This window comes from Physeter macrocephalus, chromosome 8, assembly GCF_002837175.3.
Source record: "Physeter macrocephalus isolate SW-GA chromosome 8, ASM283717v5, whole genome shotgun sequence".
Classification (NCBI taxonomy): domain Eukaryota; kingdom Metazoa; phylum Chordata; class Mammalia; order Artiodactyla; family Physeteridae; genus Physeter; species Physeter macrocephalus.
This window is the reverse complement of record NC_041221.1, coordinates 23,455,016-23,477,348: the sequence shown is the minus strand read 5'-3', so window position 1 is coordinate 23,477,348 and position 22,333 is coordinate 23,455,016. Positions and strand designations below refer to the sequence as shown.

At 40.9% G+C, this 22,333-nt stretch overlaps 1 protein-coding gene across 1 annotated transcript in view; it reads left to right on the top strand.

The window, feature by feature from the left end:
- The window catches only part of SEMA5A (semaphorin 5A), a 429,431-nt gene that overhangs the window by 154,032 nt on the left and 253,066 nt on the right, over positions 1-22,333 (top strand). Inside the window, exon 6 of the mRNA XM_024120827.2 lies at positions 2,132-2,177. Coding sequence (XP_023976595.1) covers positions 2,132-2,177 — 46 coding nt within the window. The remainder of the gene's footprint in view (positions 1-2,131; positions 2,178-22,333) is intronic.

Sequence of the window (22,333 nt, the reverse complement as noted above, 5' to 3'; positions counted from 1 at the left end):
TGACTTACTTCACTCTGTATGACAGACTCTAGATCCATCCACCTCACTACAAATAACTCAATTTCGTTTCTTTTTATGGCTGAGTAATATTCCATTGTATATATGTGCCACATCTTCTTTATCCATTCATCTGTTGATGGACACAAATGTCCTTAACCACTAGGCGACACTGCCCCCCGTAGTGGAGGGTCAGGGACTGTTGGCAGCTTCCTGCAGCTGGAAGCCCACGATGAAGCCAGCCTGGGGGTAGGGAGCCGTGGCGCTCATAGAGGCAATGAGCGCAAGTGCGTCGGGGCCAGTAATTGCCTCTGGGGCCTCTTCTAAGCCCCTCATCTGAAAGATTTATCTGTGTGTACGTGTAGATCTCTGACGTCTGTTAGAGCAGTTGTGCTGGTATCTGTTCCACATCACGTGAGAGCCTGGCGACTCTTCGAATGCCAGGCAGCCTCCAGTGGCGTTTACCTTGGCAGCTCGGCCCCGCTCGTATCTGCGCTGAGTTCTCATTCCTTCCGCCGCAGGACGACCTTTCTGGTGGAAACCTTGCCTCTCCAAGGGGGCCGACGAAACAGAAGTAGACTCTGCTGCCACATTCCCTCCTCAGAGGCATCCTGAGCTCTGCGAAGAGGGCTGATTCGACTGTTAAGGAAAGAGAGGGGACGCTTCGCCCAATGGCTTTGTGAGGGAAGCGCCACGTGCCACGCACTGCTTCTCTGGTGTTGTTTCGGAGGTAGTTAAACTGGAGGCTCAGAAAGAGTGTGGTGAACAAGCCATTGTGGTGGTTGAGGAGGCAGTTTTCAGCGTGCAGGATGGCAGTGCTCCCGTGGCGGGGGACACATTGTGAGAACCCTGAGCGCGCAGGGGGCGCTGCCTGGGACTCGTGAGCCCGCCCTAAAGGTGAATGGAATCCCTCCTTGTCCTCCGGCAGTGTGCGCATGCGTGCTACTGGTAGCAGCCGGCCTGGGATGGAGTCGCCCCTGTTGACTTGTGCTCCCCGTTGCATCCCCACCATAGGGATGTTTCTTGGTTCTCTCAGGGCTGTGCCCGTGGCCTGACGTGGCTGTCCCTTGTCACCTCTACTGGGACAGCGTGTTCACTTCTGACATCTAACCGCCTTCCCAGAGAATGAAAGTCGTTTACTTTTGTTTCTTGCTGGTGCCGGGAGAGTTTTGATACTCTCCTGATGCCGCAGTAATCACCTTGGAGCAGTCCATTATAACAATAGCCTCAGCTTCTCCGAGACCCCTCCCCACTCATGGGTTCTTAGGGGCTGCTTCCCACTACATGCCAATTTCTCCCTGCCGTCGTTGTTCACACCTGGGTGCACTTTCTCCTCCATCCATCCCTGGGTTGCTGTTCCTGCTGCACCAGCTTCTCATCTGCATGTTGTTAAGGAGACCTTCATTCATGGCTTAAGCCGGAGGCCAGTCCCTCGTTTCTAAAAGTTACAACAGTGCAGTCCAAAGTCTCACGTGACTGCTATCGACATTTTCCCCCGTGCTCTGCTGATCTCTGTTGTGTATTTCACCTTCCCCTTCGTTGTTGAAAGCTAATCGCTTCTTTTTCTCTGACTTCCTCTTTCAAGCTTGGGCAGCCAGAGCTGACTCTTTCAAACAGTCAGACAAGTTCGTGCTTCTAAACTTATTACACACTGAATCCATCCAGCGAGGCAGAGCGGTGTAATGCTCAGACCATTGGTGAATTCAAAACCTGGATGTGTTTTAATTATACAACATGGTGAACGTAGGTGGATCTGTCAGGATGAAGGCTCGTGAAGAGAGGTTTTATATCATCTTGCTTAACTTAAACTCAGTTTCAGCATTGAAGACCCACTTCCGTTTGTCCATTTCACATCGATTAAGAGAGCTGATTAATAATTTAGGTATACCTTAGTCCCCACCCCTTTATTCCTTAGCTCTCTCACCAGTCTCAAATGTGTGCTTCTGTTGACGTATTGAACGCCTCTTTGAACTCTGAGTTCCAAGGAAAACTGTGTTAACACACAGTCTTAGCAGGAGATTGCTTCGGAAGCCAAAAATTGTTGGGTTTTTTCCCCTTGTTCTCATAATTTTTACGAACTGTAATTTTTTTAGATCTATTAAAAATGAAACTGCTCTCTTTTTGTATTTTGTAGAAACTACCTCTTCAGGTTACAGCTTGAGGATTTATCTCTGATCCAGGTAGGTGCAATTTATTTTTCTCAAACTTTCATTTTGCATCTCAATTAGCTCCGTGTTTGAGGGGATGAAGACAGATGTATGTGAAGGTATTAATCAAGCCAGAGCAGGCCGTTCCTTCCTCAGTGGGTCAGGCCGCGGGACGCCTGGCTGCCCTCTTTGACATGAGTCATCACCTGCTTTAATTCCCAATTAGCCCTTTTCCTACTGTGCGGCCTCTCCTCCTTTCATGGGTATCATCCTGATTTACTCTTCCCCAGATGATAGATAATTCAAAGGGCATTTCCCCAGATGATAGATAATTCAAAGGGCATTTCCTCAATGTTAGGAAGTGGCCTTTTCCCCCTAGTTAGAATCATCATTGATTATTTAGTGTGATGCATCCAGCCACCATATTCTTGTAAAAATCAGCCCCCTTTAGAAAAACATCTTTGTTTCCTCCTTATTATTTATAATTAAATAAATATGACTCTACGGCTTAAAAACCACATATAACAAAGAATTAGTGATGATAGATAAAAATGAAATGTACCTACTTGTGTTTTTTTGCGGTTTGGAGGAGGAGGAACCTGAGATGCTTAGGCCTGAATGGAGTGTTTATTTTAGTGGCAGATCTGAACCACAAAGGCCCACTTGGCCCTTTTATTCTTTCAGAAGGGTCTACTTGGAGAAGGACAGGGTCATGGCATAAATATCCACTTCACCAAGATTCTGGAATTCCCCATGGAGCATGCCAGAATCCTTGAGCTGTGTGTAGTTTGGAAAAATTCTCTAATCACCCTCATCTACTAGAGTTCTAAGAAGTGATTGGAGAGAAGTTTATATTATTTTCTTCTCTTATGTGATGCTGATATTTGTGAACATTCAGGAAACTTTAGATCCAGGGTTTAATATTAGTTCTATGTTTTATTCACCAGGGCTTTAAAATAAGCCAATACCCCCCAGAAAACGAATATTGGTAAAGCACTTTGAAGCCCCAGAGACCTAGATTTGTTATCTAGCTCTGTGACTCCCAGCATTTGTGGGTTTCCTCATCTGTGGAATGACCGCAAAACACTACCAACCCCATACCGTCTTTGCTAGAATTAAATAAAGTAAGGCATGCACAAGAGATAAGGCATAGTACTTTTGCAACAAATGTTAATTGCTTTTGTTTTTTAAAAGTGATAACAATAAATAATAACTTCTTATAATTATTTCATCACACTGGACAATGAATTGTCTTTCCACTGCAATTTGGTAATATAAGTGAAGTCTTTAAATGAGTTGATCATTGGTAAAATTATGAGTGTATTAATAAGAACTCAGAATGATCAGCAGTTAATGCAGAATACCATTTTAAAGCTCTGGTTTTAAATAATCTTTTATAAAATATATAGATCATTTGATAGGATTATGCTCATTTTGATTCTCAGGGTATAGTATATTATTTGACCTACTGTGTGTGCTGAAAAAGTGAAATGTGCAGATATGTGTGTGTGCCAACATGTTTCCATATACATGTGCATTGATTTCCTAGTTTCCCAGCTCCTTTGGCTGAGAAGGTCTAGAATATTGTCATTCCAATAGCAATGAGCACACTTAATACCCAGTACTTGGTTTCTAAATTTCATTCTCCATTAAAACGAACCAAGCCTTGGGACTTCCCTGGTGGTCCAGTGGTTAGGACTTCGAGCTTCCACTGCAGGAGACATGGATCTCTGGTCGGGAACTAAGATCCCACATGCTGTGTGGCCAAAAAAAAAAAAAAAGAACCAAGCCTTTTTGGAGAAGTAGCTGATTCCAGGCCTGGACCACCAAAGTTCCAGATAAGCCTGGAAGATTTTGATGTTTCAGAAATTAAGGGAGTATTCAAAGAATGATGAGAGCAGGTCAAAAGGATCTAGGAGCCAGCTTGACGTGGGCTCACTGAAGAAATCTGGGACAATTTGATTGTTAGAATAAGTAATGATAGTATCAGGTTATAGCACAGTGAATCTACTATGAGTAAATACTATGAGTAAATACTAACATAAAAATAAATGAATAAATAAACAAATGAGACAGAAGGGACTGGCTCTTCCTTACTCTAAAATGCCAACGAAAAAATGTTGAAGGAACGATTTAATTAGAAAATTATAATTTGGCAACCCTTACACTAAAAACTGATTCAGGCAAAAATGATCAACGGATGCAAAATTTGTGGGTGAGAGTTTGATGATGACCAAGATATCTATATAGTCTCAAAGTCTTTACCTATAAAATACGTATTAATTGCCAGAGGAAAACTTGTGACTTGATAATGAAGATAGCTGGCCAGTACCGTGATAACCAACTAGTTGAAGGTACTTTCACTAGGAATGGGGCAAAGAGTTAGTATAAGCTTCCTGATTAGATGCACTGAAAAGGCCACGGCAAAATTTCCATGATATTAAAGCCAAAAATTATAACCAGTTTCATCATGAGGAACCATCCCACAGACGAAACCTGAAGGCCATTCTACAAAAAACTGGTCTCTACTCTTCAAAAATCACCAAATCAAAAGAAAGAAGAGCTATTCCATCATAAAGGGAAAAAAAAATACACATGCCAACTGAATGAAACATTTGATTCAAATTGCATCTTGGAACAGGAAAACATTTTTTTTCTTGTTATAAAGGACACTCTTGGGACAACTGGTGAAATTTTACTGTCTGCGGAGAAGATAGTAGAAATGTATTAATATTAATGTCCTAATTTTGATAGCTGTAATGTAGTTATGAAGGAGAATGTCTTTGTTCTTTGGACAAACCCTTCTGAGATAAATAAGGGTGAAGAGTATCATTTCTGAAACTTATTCTGAAGTGCTTTTAAAAATTACTGTATGTGTACATACACATATATGTATATGTGTTTATGGACATACACATGCACACACACAGACACGCATGCATGCATGCACACAGAGAGAAAGAATGATAAAACAAATACGATAAAATGTTAATAAGGGAACTCTAAGCATCTAGGTGAAGGGTTTATGAGAGTCTATTGAACTTTGCTTGCAACTTTTCTCGATGTTATCTCGAAATAAATAGCTGCAAAAAATCAGGAGACGCATTTGCCATTACTGTGTGTATAATGTTATTTTAGGGGCAAGGGAACTAACTGTAGTTTCCTCCTTATTGCTTCTCATTGTCGTGACTACCTTTTAGTGGAAATCGGGTTGAGGTTACTGATGAAATTGAAGCGTTCTTATTGTGGTTTGGAAAACTCCTCAGTATCACCTCCTGGTAAGAGAGAGCACAGTCTGCTGACATAGGGCCAAGCAGGACAACAGGGGCTTTCCGAATGGAAGCTTCGACAACACGGCCCTAATAACAGACGTCAGACCACGCGGTGCGGTGGGTACACACAGCGCGACCCTCCTCTGTTGTGCTTTGTGGTTGTGTACCATGCTCTGCAGCCTACCTTTCACTCACTGTGGAGAGAGGACTCTGGGAATTCTTCAGGACAGACTGCTTTTTCATACATGTCTCCAGTTAAGTTGTCCTTTTGATTTCTGTGAATACTTCATTTTAAGTTAAATGACCGTTTCTAAGGGTAACAAAAGAGACTAGGCACACTGATCAAGAAAGGGCTGTACTGGTGTTACAAACAGCACTGTCCAGTAAAGACATAATGTGAGCCTCATGGGTAGTTTAAGATTATCTGATGGTCACATTGAAACAAGTGCAAAGGAACAGGGGACAATTTTTTTATTGAGGTGTAGTTGATGTACAATATTATATAAGTTTCAGGTGTACAGCCTAGTGAGTCACAATTTTTAAAGGTTCTATTTCATTTATAGTTATTATAAAATATCGGCTCTAGTCCCTGTGCTGTACAATATATCCTTGTAGCCTATTTATTTTATACATAGTAGTTGGTACCTCTTAATCCCTTGTTCCTGCCCGAGCGGTGAGGGCAGGGTGGGCCATATGGGCTGCCGGCATTATTCACAGGAGCACGTTGTCCATCCAAGGTGGTTGTGCCTTGTGGCTCAGCTTGTGGAACCGTGCGGAAACCCACTGATGAGAAAAATGGACTTTTGTGACGTGGCTTTAGAGTGAGAAAACGAACTGTGAGGTCAGACTGCCTGATAAGCTTGATACTGACCACAGTCCGGAACGGGCATCAACAGAGCCCCGAATCAAGAGTTCTTTTTCCCTTTTTCTCCCTGATAAAGTTGAGACGTCACTAGTGGAGTTTCTGAAGCAGTCAAGATTTGAGCAAGAATCGGGTCGGTACATGGTTATTATTACCCCCAATGAACATTATCTGTTTGAGGCAAGTCTCTTAGCATCACCACAAAAATATTCACATATAAATATACCATGAGGTAGAATGGCTCTATATGGAATATTGTGATTTTCAAACATGCCTCAGTGTATTAAAGTGAAAGACCAAGAGTTGCTTTGAAGGAAACAAAACCTGTTTTTCATCAATGACTGGAGAATCAAATATTCATGTGACGTCATTTATAAGGTGTCGTTCCACTCGGAGGCTGTGATAAATCTCCTTGCAACTCGCCGTGTGCTGAAATGTAGACATCACGTCTTGGAAACCAGTCACTTGCAGGCACAGTGATAGAGGATGTGGAGGTTTCCCGTCAGGCATCTCTCCTACTTCTTGTCACGGTAACAGATCCAGCTCTTCAGCGTCACTTTTCTTCTTGCCTTGATCACAGCGGTTATGTTACAAGAGCAAGCTTTTTGGAAAATATAAAAATGCAGCCGGCCCTAAGGCGAATTGACAGCATTTGCCCATCTGGGATCGTGCCTGGGATGGCCCGAGGTAGAGGTGCGCTGAGCACGGTCCTAAGAACACAGAGAGACTGCAGCTCATTTCACCTCAATGTCTTCCTAACAGTCTTTTGGGAAATAGCTCAAAAACCATTTTTATATTGTTTTGTTACTGAGGGAAAGGAATTCACAGCTTGTTTCTCACTCACGACTGCTGGAATAAGCAGAAAAATTGCAATCTGTGTTCCAGTTTACCACCTGCCTCTCTCTGGTTTCTAAATTGAAAACTGTTAAGTCTCTGACGACCTGGTCAATATTGGTGGAGAATTCTCTCCAAAGTTAAGGTAAATGTTAACTTTGTTTCTTGTCTATTTGGGTTTGGGGAATTGCCTTTCAACTCGTCATTTCTAAATCGGTGTTTCTCAATTAGGGGCTGTTTTACCTGCTGAAAACATCTGGTTGTCATCACTGGAGGGGAACGTGCTAGTGGCATCTAGTGGGTAGAAGCCAGGGACACTGCTAAATGTTTTACAATGCACAGGTCAGCCCCTCCCCGTTCAACAAAGCTTTTCCTGGCTTGGAATGCTAATAGCACCAAGGTTGAGAAACCCTATGTTAGGCGATCACTGCCTCGGCTTCCACATGTTTTGAAGAAGCCACTTTTTGAATCTGTGATGTTAACATTTCTTGATTGAATCCAGAAGATCTTTGATATGCTTGGGGTATTTTCCTCTTTAGATTCCTTTGTATATTTAACCAAACACGTGTATGAGCACTTAGTGGCCATTTCTAAAGAAGCTGCTGGGATTCTTGAGTATAGATTGCTTCCTTTTATTAATATGAAATTAAATTTAAAAATAGAATCAATTTATAATACCAGTACCCTCTCTAATGGGTCATAACAATTTGATACAACTACCTTCTGTTGGAATTCTTCTGTATAATTTAAAGAATGATATTTTAATTAGTAATTTAGAGTAACTATTCAAATGAGATATTTGCATTGATTATTTTTTTAAATCTTGTCTTATATTTATATTGGACAAGGGGAGAGTGGTCTCCCATGTAGTTATCCACAGTCATGATTCTAAACTTTATTTCTTTTTTGCCTTCTTTATCAAATATGTTCTTGAAATCATAGTGTTATAGAAGTGGCAGGGATCTTAGAGATTAAAGAGCTTAGAGATCTTTATTAAAACCTTTCAGGGTTTCAAAAACTAAGACTTGACGATCATAGTTACAGTTTTACTGGAACACAGCCATGCCCATTCATTTGCATATTGCCAGCCCATGGCCATCATTAATACATCTCATTGGAACACAGACATACGCATTCCTTTGGATGTTGTCTATGGCTCCTACATCAACTGGGTTGACCAGTTGTATCAGGTAATGTAGGATACAAATCCTAAAGTATTTACTCTCTGATCCTTTAAGGAAAAGTTTGTCACCTGGTACTAGTACAGATCAAGTTCTCAGTGACTATTTCCTGGTGAGTGAACGCAGGATAATGCAGTGTAATTCTTTGTCTTTGTTTTTGCTTTTCTTAGGACAATATTTGGTTGTTTGGACCACAGTGTTAATTTTGACTCCCTGGGCTATAATTTCATGGTCCTCCCTCGACTGTGACCCCTAGGCTGGGGACCCATACTGTCACCACTCATCCCCAGATTCTTGTCTCTTCCACTCCCTTGGTGAAAATTCCCTGTCGGGGGCTGTTTTATCTATCTGTTTATTGAAACACATTTACTTTCCTTTTCTCATAACTTCCTGGAGGGTTTATAGTTGCTGATGTACATTTTGTGTAGATGAGGACTCAGATTCTACTAGTTTCAGAGAATATTAGTCACACTGAATTAGTGCTGTTAACAAACAACCCTTCACTCTCAGTAGCTAAACGCACACTCAGAAGCCTTCTTTCTTACTTGCGGGATGATCGTCCAGGGCAGCCGCTGTCGGGGCTCTGTTCTGCGCTGCCATCCTGGAGCCCAGGGTGTTCTGCTTGTGGTGCCTCCACATCTTCAACCCACGCCTCCAGAGCAGCGTGGAAGAAGGTGTGGAGGCTCATGCAGAGGAGATCTACATGGGCCATGCCAGGAAATGGCATGCCTCCCTTCCGCCCAGTGGCCACCACTAGGTCACGTGGCCTCAACCAGCTGCAAGGAGGCTGGGATTATAGTTTGTCTGCATACCTGGGAAGAAGCAGAAGACTCAGACCTTCAGACATCCATCGGCATGCATTAGCATTTTCTCCCAGAAGGTGCTAGAAAGACAAGATTAGCACCTAAGGATGCACTGAACTGATCCTGTTGTCTGCGCCTCCCCGCCGCCGTTCCAGCAATTCTAATTTTCTGCTACACACCCGGATTTATCCACGCTTCTAACATTTCTGTAAATAACAAAGAAGGGATACTTTGAACAAACCACTTAACGTCTTTGGACCTCAGTTATCTTGACGGTGCGTTTGGAGAGCAGAGTCAGGGCGAAGAGTAGGCTGGATCGTCCCTGCAGTCCCTTTCAGCATTAAAATCTTAATATGTGCCATCCTTCTGCTGAGTCTTCCTCTGTCACTGCTTAAATGTGACTCCTGGGTTCCTCCTTCTTTACGGAAAACTTTCCCTGTAATGGGAGACTTGGCCTTGTGCTTATTCGATGTAACTTTAATGACCTAATTTGTCATCAGATAATGAGGACAACAGCAGTAATAGGAGACGGCGTTTACTGTGCCCTTACTGAGTGCTCAGCTCTTCACATACATCATCTCAGTTTTGTTTTCTCAGTGGCACTAAGGTGTAGGTATTATTTTCAGTATTTTACAGAGGGGGAGTTGAAGCTTGGAGAGTTTATGTGATTTAGCCAAGATCACCCAACTGGTCTGTGGCAGAACGATGATTTGGATTGGGGCATGTCGGGCCCCACAGCACAGTCTCTTAATCACTTACACTCCACTTTATCATAGTCATTAGTGCTGACTGCCGTACCACCTGTGGTTGACCCCTGGCGTACAGTGGATACAGTTGTTAATTTATAATTATAATTTGTATCTGGATTTTAAGTCGGATTCCCTGGAAGTCTGACACAGAGATTCACATGCTTGTGTTTTATTGGAGGTGTGTTCTCAGCAGGTGAATATGGCAGAGAAAGGAACAGGACGAGAATTTACTCTCAGCTGGAGTTCAGCATCAGCCTGATCCCAGGGGAGCTCCAGAGCATGAATGGAATCTCAGTTGGTCCCCTTTGAGGCAAGGGGATGGTGATTTATCCCCCCTTGTCCTTCAGTCATTAGCAACAGGTTTTTCAGTTTGGGCGGGGGGTGGGTTGTGAATCTCCTGGCAGCGTGGCTGTCATCAGCCAAGAGCAGTTCTCCGGAGAAGGGGGCCGCCTGAGTCAGAATCCCTCAACACTGACAGCAGCCAGAGGAAGGTGCGCTGGCTTGTGAGGAGAGCTGGGCAGGGCGCCAGAAGCACTCACTATAGTATGTACCTCAGTATTTGTAGGTATCTTACTTCAGCTTGTCCTGATGTTCTAGACCCTGACTGCGTAGTCACTGGTCCCCACCACCAAGAAAGCAAAATGTTTTTATGTCTTCGAGAAAAAAATGTAACACGTGCTTGATTATTGAATGCCTTCTGTTGTGTTGTACACGCCTTACTTTTTAATAATTTTTCCTACCCATTTCTGAATTTATTCTTCATTTGCAGCCTCAAAAACTAAATTGAAGATGCATGGATATTTTTCTTAGTCATGTGTATCATTTAGTTTCATGAAACGAGGTCAAGTAGCGTCCGTAAGCCAGTAACAAACACTGCCCGACAGTCACAGGCTGTAGACAAACGGAGGGGTCCATTTCGTTTCTCTAAAATGCATTTCTACTTCTGTTTCAAAAGTGGCCCCAGTGCCTGACGTAACTGTTGAATGATGAGCGTGCTCACAATTCTCCAGTCTGTTTCTTTTTCCTTATATGTGGGCCTCTCCCCAAATGCTGACACAAACAGAGAAGCCAACGTACCAGGAAAAGCCTTTGTTTCAAATTTAAGTAATGGATTTCTTGTTTGGGTAAGAGATTATGTATCCTGGAAGCTAGAGTCTCCCAGCTACCTAGGGGCCAAGGGCAAATGAATAGCAAGGGAGAAACATAAATGAAAAAATGAGAGGCACATGGCCCATCTACCACTCTCCAGAGTGCATGGATTGAAACTCTTGACTTGGTGATTCTTTAACATTCTTTGTCATCCTGAATTTATCCGGTAACTGTGATGAAGTTGGAGAGAGTACCTGCGAATAGAGCTGTGATGGGTTCTTTACTGCTTTGCTTACTACTTACTACTGCTTTGCTTACTGTACACCCATCAAACTCTCCTTTTGCTGTTCTCACATAGCTAACCTTTTAGACTTTATATAATGCTTCCTCATTAGGTCACAATATATAATCTGTTTGCATCATTTCTTACTAACCTGGAGGCTACTCAGCCTCTTTCGAATTATGGGGTATGATGTCAGTTACGATCTTATGTGGGTTGATTGTACAGTTTAACTCTTGAGGGTCAAGCCTATTTTCAAGATTTGGGGGCAATCAGTTATTATTTACATGTTTTCTAGAGGGCACAGAGGCAAGTTACCCTATGAGAGTTCCTATTATAAATATTCTATTTATAAGAAATGGGTATAACTATGTATGGAATTGTGTTAACTTTTGCAGTACAGAGACCTTGTAGAGTCTTTTGCTGAAAAATTTTAATTATCATTTTAATAAAGGAGTATTGAACTCAAAGTTAGTCTTAAAGTATAGCCATCAGGTTCTGGTTTAAGAAGGAGGAGAGAACCCATGTACTGACCTTCCATCCATCAAAACTTAGCATTTAAATAAAGATGAAGGTGCATAAAGGGAAAAATTCTATGAAGAATAGAAATGGAATCATATATATATATATATATATATATATATATATACACCAAATTTGAAGGATTTTTTGAAAAACAGATTTTTGGAAATTTGGAAGGATAAAAAACAGAGACAACTGCAATACAAAACATGATGGTAAAAGCCAGATAAAACCAAAACTAATTACTTCAGGTGAATCAGTAATAGTTCAAGGAGTATAATAGGATATTAAAGAAACTCTAAATGTTATATTCAATGAGAATCAAGAAAATATTGTAGATATTCAGTGAGAGATGGAAGACTGAACACTCAGGATTATCTCAGTTCTTCTCTGACACACCATTCTGAGGACATAAGACATATTTTTTTTTAACGTTACAAGCCCACAAGCACAAGTAAAATTGGAGAGAAGATAAAACTATTTGAGGTTTAGCTAGAGGCCGAGCCTCCAGTAGATGGCTGCTGCTCAGAAAGGGAGAAACCAGTAGATATTTTGGCAGTCACAGAGAGGTGTAGTCACAAATTAAAGACTTAACAGATCAAATAGACTTTAAAATAAAGACTGTTACAAGAGACAAAGAAGGACACTACCTAATGATCAAGGGATCAATCCAAGAAGATATAACAATTGTAAATATATATATACCCAACATAGGAGCACCACAGTAGGTAAGGCAAATGTTAACAGACATAAAAGGAGAAATTGACAGTACCACGATGACAGTGGGGGACATTAACACCCCACTTACATCAATGGACAGATCAGACAGAAAATCAGTAAGGAAACACAGGTCTCAAATGACACATTAGACCCAATGGACTTAATTGGTATTTATAGAGCATTCCATCTGAAAGCCGTAGAATACTCATTCTTTTCAAGCGCACATGGAACATTCTCCGGGATAGATCACATGCTGGGCCTCGGTAAATTTAAGAACATTGAAGTCATATCAAGCATCTTTTTCGACCACAACGCTATGAGATAGAAATCAGCCACAAGGGGAAAAAAACTGCAAAAAATGCAGACACTTGGAGGCTAAACAATATGCTACTGAACAAGCAATGGATCCCTGAAGAATAGGCTATGAGAGCGGAGTCCTCATGAACAGGGTAAGTAACCTTATAAAAGAGACCCCAGAGAGATCCCTTTCCTCTTCCACCACGTGCAGTTACAACACCGTCTATGAACCACGAATCTTGCCTTCGCTGGACACCTAATTGGCCAGCACCTTGATCTTGGACTTTTCAGCTCCCAGAACTGTGAGAAATAAATTTCTGTTCTTTATAAGCCGCCCAGTCTTTGACAGCAGCCTGAACAGACTAAGCTAAGACCATTATTATTACCTCCAGGAAAAAATAAAACTGTTTTGAGAAACTTATCTTATTCCATGGCACATCTGTGAGTATGTGTGAGTATACATCTGTGAATATTGTCATAGTCATAAATATGTAAACGTGGAGTATCCAAGCAGAATTATAATAAATCCATACTGAAAAAGTGGAGGTGGAAGGATGTGTATGTGTTGATGGGGGAGTGGGATAAGTTGGAAAAGGAGCCAGTAGATGATATTTTTAACTGAAGCAATCAAGAAACAGCAATGAAACCGCATTATTTAGAGATTTGGAGATAAATGCCAAAATAGACCAGTGAAAGAGTTGGAAGTTCTTACTTAGAACAGTTTATGGGCCACAAAATAGAGGGCTTTCCGTGCTTAGCACAGTCTTCTGTGCTAAGCCCTGTACTTGTTTAACTTTAGTTAAAAAAATAATATAAAGAAAGATACTCTATCCATAAAGCATGAAAAGGCTGCCATGGAAAAGAGAAAACCATTATCAAGAAAGAATTCATAGAAATAAAAAAATGGTGTCTCATATATACAATTCATCAAAAATATGCAAAAAGAAACTAAAGGGTTCCATAAAATGCCTTTAAGAAGAAAGTAGATATTTTTTATCTAAATCACAAGGTTAACAACTGGAAAGTGGTTAATTATATGATGATTATTTTTATCAAAAGGAAAAGTAGAAATGCAATTATAAATTCTATGGGAAAACAAAGATAAATAATAAATATACAAGAATATACTCCAAATATAAAGCAAACTTTTTAAAAACAGGATGTAAACAAATATAAAACAAATATAAATATAACATATATCAAATATAAACATAAAATGAATATAAAACAAACATTTTTAAATATAGAACAAACTTTTCTAAAAACAAGAATATATGCCAAATATAAAATAAACTTGGGGTGATTTTTAGTATGAGAACTGAAAGCAACAAATGTGGATGGAGCATAAAGACTGCAGTCTTTATTTGTATGTACTTTCTTAGGATTTATTATAGTTAAAGACACAGTCAATTTTCAATAATGTTTACTTTTCCCGAACAAGTGATTTGCCTTTTATGAGTGGGATATTTTGCTTGATAAATCCTCATCTTCTGTCTTCTGTATTTCTTTGAGAATCAAGCTAAAAGCAAGCTTAGATTTTAAAATTGGTCCCATTTCAATATATTTTATATAGGGTTTGTTAAACTTTGTAATTTCAAGAACTGTTTTTTTACTTGTTTCTTCTGATTCTTCTTAAATAACTGACCCAAACTTTACTACCTGGTAACATAAACATGTTCTGTAAAGAAATATGTGGTTAAAAAATAAAGAGCAACCTTAATGACCTCATCCTATACATGTTTAAAACTTTATTTTCAAAATTTAATGGTATCTTTTAGGAATGTTTTAGCAGTTTATATGTACGGTGAAGAAATATGAACTTTAGACATTCCTTCAATTTGATTTCAAGTTCCTTTCCTTTTTTCTATTGAATTTATATTTATTATCTGAAATAAGTAAGTTAACCAGTGCTCATCTCTATGTGGTGGGTGGTTTGGATTCTCCTTTTTAAACTTTACTGTAATTTTCATAATCGCCTGCCATATATATGCATTATTTCTAGTATCATCAAAGGCTAATAAATTTAAATAGACTCACAAAGGAAAAGAAATCTGATTTCAGAACTTCTTGCTGTATTATAATTAGAGTTTCTTGAGGGGTCCCTATCTCTTCCTCTTAGCTTGAGCCTAGTAGAGCAGTCAGAGAAGAAGCTCTGAGAGAATGGATACATATCTTCTTTTCCACCCTCAACACGGTTCCCTGCAGTGCCAGCAGGCGACTTCAGATTTCAGACCTGCACAGCAGCTGTTTCTGTCTCAGTTCTAAAGCTTTGGCTTTGTCTCGATGCAGTTGACATTACTGTCAAGGCAGCTTAGACACCTGTGATGTGCGATCACACCTTGACGATCATTACAAATCTGCCCTGAGAAACAGCCCACAATGAGGAGAACATGACAATGAGAATGAAATTAAATGCTGTTTCTACCACTGTCGGCTTCTCAGTCCCACCATAAAGGTACAGCAGGTCTGAGATTCCGTTTGGCTTATGTGATGGTTCACGTACATGCAGTTGACCCTTGAACAACCTGGGTTTGAAATGTACAGGTTCACTTATGTGTGGATTTTTTTCAATAAATGCATCCTGCAGTACTGCATGATCTGTGGTTGGTTGAATCCAAGGATACAGAACCGTGGATACAGAGGGTCAACTTAAGATATTCCTTGATTTTCGGCTGCATAGGGGTCGGTGCCCCTCCCCTCATGTTGTTCAAGGGTCCACTCTAATGACTTCCTAGTATCTAGAGAATCAACAGCAGGAGGGTTAACTGAAAGAGTCCACGTATTAGCCTGTAAGGGGCATATGTCACTGCCTTGCTTGTTTATTTTTCTTCTGGGATTACCAGGACCCCACTCTCTGTGATTCTGGCCGTATTGCCAGTGACCTGGTATGGTAGGTTGAAAAAGGGCCCCTCAAAAGAGCTCCATGTCCTAATCTTTGGAACCTCTGAATGTTACCTTATTGTGACAAAAGTTCAGTGAAGAATCTTGAGATGGGCAGGTTATCTTGAATTATATGGGTAAGCCTTAAATGCATTAATAAGTGTCCTATTAAGAGTGAGGCAGAGGGAGATTTAACACACACACGCAGAGAAGGCATCCGTGTGAAGATGGAGCAGAGGGAGACTTGAAGAGGTTGGCCTTCAAGGTTGGAGTGATGTGGCCACAAGCCAAGGACTGCAGCAGCCACTGGAAGCTGGATGAAGTAAGGAAGAGTTCTTCCCTGGAGCCTCTAGAGGGAGCTTGGCCCTGCTGACACCTTGATTTTTGATCCAATGATACTGATATCTGACTTCTGATCTCCAAAACTTTGAGAGAATAAAATTTTATTCATCTACGCCACCAAATTTACGGCATTTTATTACAGCAGCCACAGGAAAGTAATGCACATGACCTCTATTTCTTATATCTTGCAGTCAGGCTGGTGACCCAGGAAGCCTAATAAAGAGTATCCAGTCTCCTTGCTCCAGGGTTCCGTAAACGACCCAAGTGCAGCTAATTAGTGGCCTTAAAGGACTTTAAAATATGCCCTGAAAGAAACAAGGCTAATCTCTTTTCTTTGCAATCATAAGCTTGAAGGATGATGTCGCTATAGGCTGCGTGCAGCCATTTTGTCACCATGTGGTGTCTGCTGAAGAATAAGGCCCAGCAGAGGCTATCATAACTAGAAATCAGCACTGTTGAATTCTTGCAGCCTACTTTGAATCCCTGGGCTTGTCTGTGCTTGAATCTGGGTTTCTTATAGTGTACTTCCCAGTTACAAAATATTTTAAACCTTTTGCTTTTGGCTTAAACCAATTGAAGTTTAGTTTTTATCACTTGTCACAGTGATAGTGACAAGTTCTAAGGGCTTGGTTAAAATGATTTTAATTTTGTCTGATGTTAATGTTAAAACTTCTCAAGATAGATTAGAATGCCAGTGTACTCTTATTTTGAGACTCCTGAAGCTTATGAATATACCGCCTAAAATTTGTCTACCCTTTGAGAAAAGAGTCTGTCTTAGAGCGTTGGGTCTAAAGTGTGATTTCGGTCACCAAGTGTGATTATCTTCTGTTTACAATAAATGTTACCATTGGTTAAGGGAGTCGCTTAGCTCTGAGAAACACACTTGGCTTATAAATGCAGATCTCAAAGAATTCATTTGGAAGTCACATTTAGACCAGGCAGTTCTGTCCTTTAGAAAGCATACAAGTTAAGTCTGAACATACGATCCTTTGGGTGGCATATTCATTTCCTAGGGCTGCTGTAATAAATTACCACAAATTTAGTGGCTTTAAACAAGAGATATTTATTCTCTCACAGCTCTGGAGGTCAGTAGTCTGAAATCGAGGTGCCAGCAGGGCCACACTTCCTTCAGAGGCTCTAGGGGAGGAAGCTTCCTGCCTCTTCCAGCTTCTGGCGACTCCAGGAGTTCCTGGGCTTGTTGGTGCACCACTCTGTTCTCTCCCTCGTCTTCGTATGATCCTCTCCATGTGTCAGAGTGTCTCAAATCTCCCTCACCTTTCTTGTATAAGCATACTTGTCATTGGATTTAGGATTCATCAGATAATCTAGGGGGATCTCATCGTGAGATCCTTAATTAGACTTGCAAAGATCCTCTCTCCAAATAAGGTCACGTTCACAGGTTCTGGGCAGATATATCTTTTTTGTGAGGTCGCCATTCAACCCAAAGCGGGTAGTATTCAGGGGGTCTTTAGAAGACATCTTTCCGAATTTATGCCTTTTTGTTTCAAAGAGATCCTACCTCTTCGTGTGCTCTGAGGCTTCTCCTTGTGCTATAGCTGCAAGCATTTTTTTAACGACTCTTCCTTTTTTCCTCTGTCTCAGGGTTTCTTAACCTCAGCATTATTGACATTTAGGTCAGATAATTCTTTGGGGTTCTTTTCTGGGGGGGCTGTCTTGTGCACTCTAGGATGTAGGGTAGAGGCATCAGGCCTGACCTCTGTATACTAGATGCCAGTAGCACCTCGCCTCCCAGTTGGGACACCAAAACTGTCTCTAGACATCACCAAATGTCCCCTGGGGGGCAGAATCGTCCCCACTTGTGAAGCATGGCTCTATCCCCACATCACCCAATGATGATGATAAATGTTTTTCGACGGAAAGGCAAAGAGATAAGAAAACAGGAAATTGGAGAGCACAGAGGCAAATGTAAATTCTGCCTTTCCTGGACTCGAAGTGAAAGGAATGGATTTTCTCTGGCAAAACAAATGCAGTATGGAAACCTGCCTTTCTGACCCTTTTCTGGAGTGGACATACCTTAGACATACAAGGAGGTTGATGGTGGCATAGAGCGTATTTGTCCTAACGCGCATCTCAGTGACATCCTGGAAGATGACTCCTTGAAGATGATCACAGCTCGGCTTGCTCTGCTACACCAGCGGGTGCTACAGGTATCCTCACATCCCTGAGGCAGCTATGGGAGAGCACAGCATACTGGAAACGCCTTTGGATACAGTAGTGGGGAATTGAGAGGGTGGGAATGCAGTTTTCCTTCTGTTTCTGTTTTGTTGCAGTACAGTAATGAGTCAGGGTGACAGCCTTGGGGGCTTATAATTCTCACTTGAGCTGGGCCCCTGAAGGGTTTCAGGAGCTCTCCTCTGTTGTATTTCATATATTAGGATATCCATTGTCTAGCCCCATAGGGAAAAAGGAAACGTGAAGCATAGCTCTTCTCTCTGCCATTTGTAATAATCACTGCCCAGTTTTTCTTGTAAGTATTTTTTGACTTTTTATAGTTTCAGTTAGGAGGGCAGAGAAAGGTGTTACACATTGATGGCCTCCTTCCCAAAACCTATTCAAATGACAGGTGTTTACAAATGATGAAATTCTGCCTAAGGCTGTGCCTAAGGGGATGCCTAAAGTTGGTACCTAAGCCCCACCCTGCGAAGGTGGACTTCGGCCGCGCCGGTGACACTCTTCTGCCCTGTTCTCCCCCCTCACTGCCCTCCCTCCCTGGTCCATCAATCAGTGCCCAGCCTGAGACAGCGAGCTGATAAAAATGAAAGGTCAGCTCTGAGAAAGTCCCCAGGACAAGATGGGTATAAATTAATCATTCCCAACTTTCCTGCTTCCTGAGTGTTGGCCTGATCTCCTCCAGCTGAATTCAAACCTCCCACCTGTGTCTCCGTGTGCTGTTCCTCCTGTTCAGACCCTATGCCTTTGTCTATATTCTCCTCCCAGTCAACTCCTGGCAACTGTTACTTTAATTGTCCTCCTCCATGCCAGCTGTTACTTCATAACGCTCCTGTCCTTGTTCTGATTTGCTCTCCTCCATCCCAACAGAACTAGACTAGATGGATGGGTGATCTCCAAGGGCCCGTTCATCTCTAAGATTACGAGATTTACATGTTCAATTGCTGTGGCTGTCCCCTTCTTCAGAACAGTTAAGCTCCCTATCAATGTTTAATTGATATTGAGGGTGCAACAAATCTAGCTCATTCTGTGCCTTTAATGGCCAGTTGACTGTGGGCTTGGTTTATCAAGCCTGTCCAAATGACTAACTGAAGAGATCCCAAGCTCCTAACAGCTCCACGAGGCAAGTGTTTACTTAGGCTAATGGCCTCCATTCTACAGTGGGCAGAGCCGACTATGAGAGCTCATTGCTAAAATATTATGCTAATGGTTTGGAAACCGTACAACAATGGGACCATTTTAAAGTGTTTGAAATCTTACCATCCGTTTTCACTAAAGATGTCACTTTGTAATTTAAAGCTGCAAAAAATATCAGCTACTCCCGCAATCTTGAAAAAGCACCTTAATTACAGATATTTTCCTTTAAAAACCTTGTTCAAAATTCTATGCCAGAAAACAGAACTCATATTTAAGATTCTTTTAAAAAATGGAATCAGTACAGCACTCGGAAATTAAACTATGTAAACACTTTTTGTTATTTATGCATTTTTGGTTGTTTGAGAGAGCTGTTCAAAAACCTTTCTAAAAAAGGTTGGATTGGCATGCTTTTATTCTAACCATCCATATTAGTTTCCTAGGAGTGCCGTAACAGAGCAACCAAACTGCGTGGTTTAAAACAACAGAAATATATTCCCTCACAGGTCTGGAGGCCAGAAATCAAGGTGTCAGCAGGGCCGTGCCCTCACTGAAGGCGCTAGGGGAGGGTCTTTCTTTGCCTCCTCCAGATTCTGGGGTTTTCCACCAGTCCTTGGCATCCCTGGCTTGTAGATGGCACCCTAGTCTCATGGCCATCTTCTCGCTATGTGTCTTCACATCAGCTTCGCTCTGTGCTTACCCCATCTCTGTGTCCAAATGTCCCCTTTTTATAAGGACCCCAGTCATATTGGGTTAGGACCGACCCTAATGACCTCATCTGAACTTGATTACCTCTATAAAAACGTTATTTCCAGTTGAGATCACATTCTGAGGTACTAGGGGTTAGGATTTCAACCTATCTTTCTGGGAGGGGCAGAATTCAACCTTTAACACTATCAATATCATTTTTAATGATAGATGACATTTTGGTCACCTAAGTTCATATCTACATATTCTTTAATTCTGCACACGTGTGTGAACAAGTAAATCAACACCGCCCCCCACCCCCGGTGGAATAGTTTAGTTGATGGTATGGAATTTAGAAAAAAGTATTTTTTTTTTAAGTTGAATTTATCACTTTTCAACAACATTCGGCTGTTGTTAGATTTTCTTTTAGGTAACCACCATGCCACCTTGTTTTATTTCGTTTTGTTTTTTAGACGAAGTATAGTTGGTTTACAATGTTGTGTTAATTTCTGCTGTGCAGCCAAGTGACCCAGTTATGCCACCTTGTTGTTCATCTTTTCCCCACCCTTTTGTTCCCTCCTAACGGAGCATCCAGTGATGCTGGCTGTTTTAACTGTTATTTTTTGCCTGTCATGTATCGCTTCCTTTGTCTTGTCCTCCAGTAGCTTCTGCCATAACTCAGTTAAAGCTCCTTGAGGAGAGGAGAGTGCTTTTGCATGTTTTTTTGAGGCCACGCAGTTTGGAGCATGATGACTGAGGCACAGAATATACTCTGTCTTTCCCTCCCCTTATCTCCTTTCCCTGTTTCCCTGCCTGATATTTTTGCTGTCCATACTCATCCTGAAATTTAACAATTATAAAATATTGCAGAGGTATTATTTCATAAGCTAATCCTGAAACTTAAAAATCATAAATAAAGTATTCCATCTGGACCAGGTTACTATCTGTATGATGTTTTACATTTATATTTGGTCGGAAACTTTCTAAAATACAGATTTCCTTTTATAATTAGAAAAAACAAGTAACCAAATTAACCTTGAGCATCAAAGTTATAAAGTGTAAAAAGAAAAAATCCGGCATTATAAAGATTTGACCAAGCACATAATAGTACGATGCCTTTTGACAACTGAGTATAAAATGGAATTACACATAACCATAAATGTAAATGTGTTCCCTGAGTCAGAAAAGAATGTGTAATTTATTTACCTTGATAAAGAGAGATTTCACATTGATAGCTTTTTTTATTAGCCTTACATGTGTGAATAAAAGTATAGTTCTGCATTATGGAGGTTCCTTAAAAAACTAAAAAATAGGGCTTCCCTGGTGGCGCAGTGGTTGCGCGTCCGCCTGCCGATGCAGGGGTACCGGGTTCGCGCCCCGGTCCGGGGGGATCCCACGTGCCGCGGAGCGGCTGGGCCCGTGAGCTGTGGCCGCTGGGCGGAGAAAACTCTAAAAGATAATGCACTGCAATGTTCATAGCAGCATTATTTATAATACCCAAGACATGGAAGCAGCCTAAATGTCCACTGACTGCTGAATGGAAACAGAAGATGTGGTACATATATGCAATGGAATATTATTCACCCATAAAAAAATGAAATAATGCCATTTGCAGCAACATGGATGGACCTAGAGATTATCATACTAAGTGAAGTAGGCCAGACAGAGAAAGACAAGTATCATATGATATGGTTTATATGTGGAATCTAAGAAAGTGATACAGATGAACTTATTTACAAAATAGAGATAGACTCACAGACATAGAAAACAAACTTAAGGTTACCAAGGAGGATAGAGGGGTGGGGGAGGGATAAATTAGGAGTTTGGGATTAACATATACACACTACTAAATATAAAATAGATAAACAAGGACCTACTGTATCGCACAGGGAACTATATTCAATATCTTGTAATAACCTATAATTGAAAAGAATCTGAAAAAATATATATATGTATAACTGAATCACTTTGCTGTATACCTGAAACTAACACAACATTGTCAATTAACTATATTTCAATTAAAAAATTTTAAATGCTTAAAAAAAAAGTATAGTTCTAATCATAGGTGATTTTTCCCACAAGGAAATCATAATTAAAATGGCCTTTATCATTTTAAAGCAGGATTGAAGCAAATATATATGATCTTAAGCTATTGCTCAGGTCAAGGAAACATGAATTTTCTTTTTATACACAAAAAGAAAATGCATGATCCAGGAGCGGTAAACTTGAGAAGATGTGTAGGCTTGAAGTGAATTGGAAAGGAGGAGAAAAAGGTGATTCCGTTTGAACGAAACCCTTTAGTGTATATGACACGTATGCAATAAGTAAATTGCTAGTGAAATTATTT